We start from the raw sequence: 5,616 nt of genomic DNA on the forward strand, positions 1-5,616 counted from the left end.
CAAAACTCTGCGCTTGGAGGCCCAACACGAGTCTATAAGAATAAAGTTGCGTAGTAGACATCAAGGCCTGGGCCCATGACCATTCGCTGGCGATGCAAAGACGCCGCCGCCGCCTCGACGGGTGGCTTGCCAAGAGTGGCAAGGAGTGGTCGCTTAGTGACACTTCCACCGCCACCTGGATGGGGAGCTTGCCAAGACTAGCAATTAGTGGTCGCTTAGCAACACCTCCGTCGTCGCCTCGATGGGAAGCTCGCCAAGACTGGCAAGGAGTTGTTGCTTAGCAACACATCCGCTGACACAAAAACAGGGCAACCCGGACAACATCGCAATTGGCCGGGGCGGCCCTATCTGATGCGTAGGATGAAGCAGAGCGACTCCTCCGCGGGCGCCAGACGGTGGCCGGGTAGGGGTACCGCGCCATTCAGCCGCTAGAAGAACTACTTCGACGACGACATGGATGGCGACGGCGGTGCCACTAGCCATGTCAGCCACACGTATGAGGTCACCGTTGACTACAAGCTAGTTTAGGTTTTTTTCTTTTTAATTTTAGTCAACCGGACGAAGTATTGTCAGTTTTTATCTAAATTATGTCTGAACGTAAATGAGTTCCACGCTCTTTGCATGAAATTCGTTCAGTTTGTTCAAATCGCATTCGTAAACAAGTCCACACCTTCATAGTGCACACCCAACCCAACGCCCCCCACAACTCCACCGCACGACCCCCAAGGAAAACAACTCTAATCAGGAGGGCGACTGCGCCACATCGCCTTTCCCAAGACACGCCTCACGCACGCACAGCTAGCGCTCCGCCCCTCTATTCTATTTTGTTCCCTTCCCTTCCGTCAAGCCAAAGTCGAGCCCAGCCAAGAAGAAGAGAAAGAGAAGACAACTCGCTCGCTCGCTCGCGCTCTCATCCCGCCGCCGCCCGCCGCCTCGAGAAGCGAATGAGGCACCGCGTTCCCCGCCTCGATCCGATCCATGGCTTCCGCCGCGGCGTCGCGCCCCCCCGGCCCCGCCGCCGCGGCCTCCCACGCCCCCGCCGTCGGCCGCGATGCAGTGTTCCCTTTGTCATCGGTATGTTACTTGCCCGAGATTCGATCGTCGGTATCATCATACCTAGTTCAATCTTGTTGCCGGCAAGTCTCTTTACTCGTTCCGTAATGCATCATCCCGTGACTAACTCATTAGTCACATTGCTTGCAAGGCTCATAGTGATGTGCATTACCGAGAGGGCCCAGAGATACCTCTCCGATACACGGAGTGACAAATCATAATCTCGATCTATGCCAACTCAAAAAACACCATCGGAGACACCTGTAGAGCATCTTTATAATCACCTAGTTGCGTTGTGACGTTTGATAGCACATAAGGTGTTCTTCCGGTATTCGGGAGTTGCATAATCTCATAGTGAGAGGAACATGTATAAGTCATGAAGAAAGCAATAGCAATAAAATTAAACGATCATTATGCTAAGCTAACGGATGGGTCTTGTCCATCACATCATTCTCTAATGATGTGATCCCGTTCATCAAATGACAACACATGTCTATGGTCAGGACACTTAACCATCTTTGATTAACGAGCTAGTCTAGTAGAGACATACTAGGGACACTCTGTTTGTCTATGTATTCACACATGTACTAAGTTTCCGGTTAATACAATTCTAGCATGAATAATAAACATTTATTATGATATAAGGAAATATAAACAACAACTTTATTATTGCCTCTAGGGCATATTTCCTTCAGGTACGCCCGTTCGGCCGGGCACCCTGTGCGTGCTTGGTCGGCCTTGCTCACCGCAACATGCTTGTGTGTTCAGGTGGAACCCGTGTCGGGTGCTATCGACTGGTTGTCGATGGGGGTGGGCTCGAGGTTCTCTCTATAGAAGGGTGGCCTCGTCCTGGTTTATCCCGGGCTGGTAAGCGCTGACGGGTGGGTGCCCCAGGGTACGTGAAAGTGCATGGACACTCAATTACTATTTTGGTGTTGATAACAATAGGACTAGTGAGATCTAATGTCGGTTGTCAAGTTTATGTTAGGACATTGGCATCTCATGTGTGTGCCTTCGGACTTCGATGACCCCCTATTCAAAAGGGCAAAAGAGGGTGTTCTTGGATGGTTTAGAAAGTTTTTCGAATTATTTTAAGTCATAGGAAAAACCGTATCATTAAGAGGGGTTACTTGCGGGAGTTGGGAAACTCAGTTCAACTCCAACACATATTATCTTCCCAAAAATGCCACCAAAGGAAGGGTTTTTACGAAGGTTGAAGTGGACTCGACAGGATGTGTGGGTGCCTAGGGTCTTGGACCTTCGGGTGCCTAGAGGCGTCACGGAGAAATCAGACACCACAAAGTGGTCTGGGTGCCCGAAGTAGGGGCTTAACCCATTGATGTATTTGGACAAACAAATACCAACACCATGTACTCCCTCCGTTCTCGTTCCTAAATATTTGTCTTTTTGCTGTGGGGAATTTTCCGCAATGGGCGAAAGCCTGACGGAGCAATGCCGCGTGGTTCCAGATAATCTGCTTGGTTGCAAAAAAAATAGTTAGAAATGCGTATGAATATATAGCCTAGAGTTGTAGGAGAGAGAATAGAATAGACTATATTATGAAATTTTCAAAGTATATATGCATTAAGGAGGGTGGAGTCAGACTAGATCTATACTATAATATCCTTAATGTCTATAAGTGGAGTCCTCTTTTATGCGGGTTTCCACTTTAAGCAATGATTTTAGAATCCGATTCAATAGAAAATGAGAAAATATGCAAACAAAATAGAAGAAACAAATATATATATATATATATATATATATATATATATATATATATATATATATATATATATATATATATATAGTGTTACTATTCATCACCCAGGGTGAAGAATAAATTATTCTTCACCCGAGGTAATCTTACGATCATTTCATAATTAAATTACATTTGGAATTCAAATAGTTACATTCTTATTAATTCACTACGTAAAATTTGGCATAAAAAATAAAAATATAGGGCATAAGACAAGAAAATTTGCAGTTTATGTGTATTTTACACTATGTTTTACGTTTATAATTTTACATAACATAAACTATTTTTTACGACGACTATATATTTTCTTACGGTCTCTTTTTACGTCAGAAATAAGACAAAACTTACGAAACATAAAATTACGATGCATTGATGATAAAATAGAGGGGGGAAGAATAACTATTCCTCACCCGGGGTGACGAATAGTGAATCCATATATATATATATATATATATATATATATATATATATGAGCAATTCTTGCTCATAAGTTCCTGCATGAGTACTGCGCCTAACATAAAGCTTGTGACTGGTAGTAAAACATCTATTTTTATTTGAGGGAATACGTTTTAGGGGATTAGCACTGGAGATGCCCTGCCAGGGGAGGCGAGGTGAGTGAGTAAAGAGGGGTCGGTATAGATTGACGATTGATTAAGCGACTGATTAACAACAAACAAGTCCGCACATTCATAGTGCACACCCAACCCAAGGCCCCCCCGCAAGTCCACCGCACGGCCCCCAAGGAAAACAACTCTAATCAAGAGGGCGACGCGCCACATCGCCTTTCCCAAGACACGCCTCACGCACGCACAGCTAGCGCTGCCATACTCCAGTCTGCCACCGCCCTCCGCCCCTCTATTCTATTTTGTTCCCTTCCCTTCAGCCAAGCCAAAGCCCAGCCCAGCCAAGAAGAAGAGAAGAGAAGACAACTCGCTCGCTCGTTCGCTCGCGCTCCCATCCCGACGCACGCCGCCCGCCGCCTCGAGGAGCGAACGAGGCACCGCGTCCCCCACCTCGACCCGATCCATGGCTTCCGCTGCGGCGTCGCGCCCCCCGGCCCCGCCGCCGCCGCCTCCCCCGCCCCCGCCGTCGGCCGCGATGCAGTGGCTCGGCCCGCGCGTCTCCTTCAGCCTCGAGGACGCCGGCGGGTGCGCGGCCGCGGGGGGTGCGGGAGCGGGGAAGGCGAGCGCCGACTTCGAGTTCCTGCTCGCCGGGTGCTCCGCCGTGTCCACCATGCTCCCCGCCGACGAGCTCTTCTCCGGGGGCAAGCTCGTGCCGCTCCGCCTCCCGTCTTCGAGCGGCTGTTCGTCGGAGGTGGTGGTGACCACGCGGCCTCCGCCGGCGCCGGCGACGACAACGCAGCAGCAGCAGCCCGAGACGCCGAGGGCGGAGGAGGAGACGAAGGAGGCGGTGGTGGAGGCGGAGCAGGCGGCGGAGGAGCCCAAGGTTCCGGCCAGGAGGTGGAGGGACCTGCTCCGGATGCGGAAGCAGCAGGCGTCGTCGTCCTCCTCCTCGTCCACAGAGACCAAGCAGCCGCTCCGCCGCCTCCTCCGCCGCGGGCCGAAGCCGCCCGAGCAGGAGCCGTCCCTCAGCCTCCCGCTCCTCCGCGACCCCAACGAGCCCGCGCCGGCACCCGCATCGGCCCCAACTCCATCACCGACCCCGCCGCCTCCCGTCAGCACGTCGCAGCACCAGCTGCCGCCCAAGATCCGGCTCACGGCGGCGCAGGCGGCCGCGCCGCCACCCCCGCCTCCGCCTCCTCCGCCTCCCCCCTCCGCCGTGGCCGCCGACAGCCCGCGCCTGAACGCGGCCGGCAAGGTGGTGTTCAACGGGCTGGGCCGCAGCTCCAGCAGCCCGAGCAGCCTGGCGGGCGGGCGGCGCCACCGGTCCGGCTCCGGCGGCAGCGGCATGGAGCGGTCCTACTCGGCGCACGTGCGCGTGACGCCGGTGCTGAACGTGCCCGTCTGCCGCAAGTCCGTCTCCGTGTTCGGCATCGACCGGCTCTTCTCCCCGTCGTCCGCGTCCACCGCCGCCGCCGCCCACGCCGCCGCCAAGAAGCAGGGGAAGGTGGCCAAGAAGGAGGCAACCGCACCACCACCACCACCATCCTCCTCGCATTAACGTTCGTGTCTGTCCATCTCGGCATCATCATCATGGAACATGATACCACCCCACCGCCATTGATGAGCTTCAGACGGCTCCTATTAATCCTACTGTTTTTGGGTGACGCTTAATTAGGCGTTTTTATTCGGAAATTAAGCTTAGCTCCAGGATAGTCTCGATTTCTTGCGTGAGGACAAGTAACTTTGGGATGTAAATACAGGCGAGACGGTGATCCGGCGAGTTCTTCTTTTTGCTGGTGAGAAAGTAGTGGTGGTGGTTGTGATGAACCCGGCCGTTGATGCGAACCCGTTGATGCATGATGATGAGGTTATGTTGCAGAGACAGCGTACGCATCGGAATTCGGGGCTTTTCCCATTGCGTCGTGTTCCGTTGCTTGCGTGTTTGTTTGTCTGTGGTGCTGATGCTGAGAAAGTGGAAACTAAAAAGTTGAGTTCTGGTATATACGCTTCCGCTGGGGGTTTGAGCAAAGTACGAGGCACGCGTTGCTTCTTTCCAGGCCGAGCCGGCCGCGCGTGACAAGAACCACGTACACAGTCTAGTACGTGCGGGCTTCTTCTAAACTACTACAGTACTACTTCACCGTACCCTGGTGGCCTGGTGCGGCGGAACACGGCGGATGGCGACGTCGGCGGCGGCGGCCGGAGAGCGGAGAGGATGGATGGATGGAGGGAACTCAGGGAAAG

General features: G+C 52.7%; 1 protein-coding gene across 1 annotated transcript; it reads left to right on the forward strand.

Annotated features, from left to right (window-relative positions):
- Window positions 1–3,627: 3,627 nt before the first annotated feature.
- Window positions 3,628–5,372, forward strand: LOC109746740 (uncharacterized). The gene has a single exon (XM_020305842.4). It carries the CDS (start codon window positions 3,836–3,838, stop codon window positions 4,928–4,930), a length of 1,095 nt encoding a protein of 364 aa, XP_020161431.1. The 5' UTR covers window positions 3,628–3,835; the 3' UTR covers window positions 4,931–5,372.
- Window positions 5,373–5,616: the final 244 nt, after the last annotated feature.

Source organism: Aegilops tauschii, chromosome 5, assembly GCF_002575655.3.
Source record: "Aegilops tauschii subsp. strangulata cultivar AL8/78 chromosome 5, Aet v6.0, whole genome shotgun sequence".
Classification (NCBI taxonomy): Eukaryota; Viridiplantae; Streptophyta; class Magnoliopsida; order Poales; family Poaceae; genus Aegilops; species Aegilops tauschii.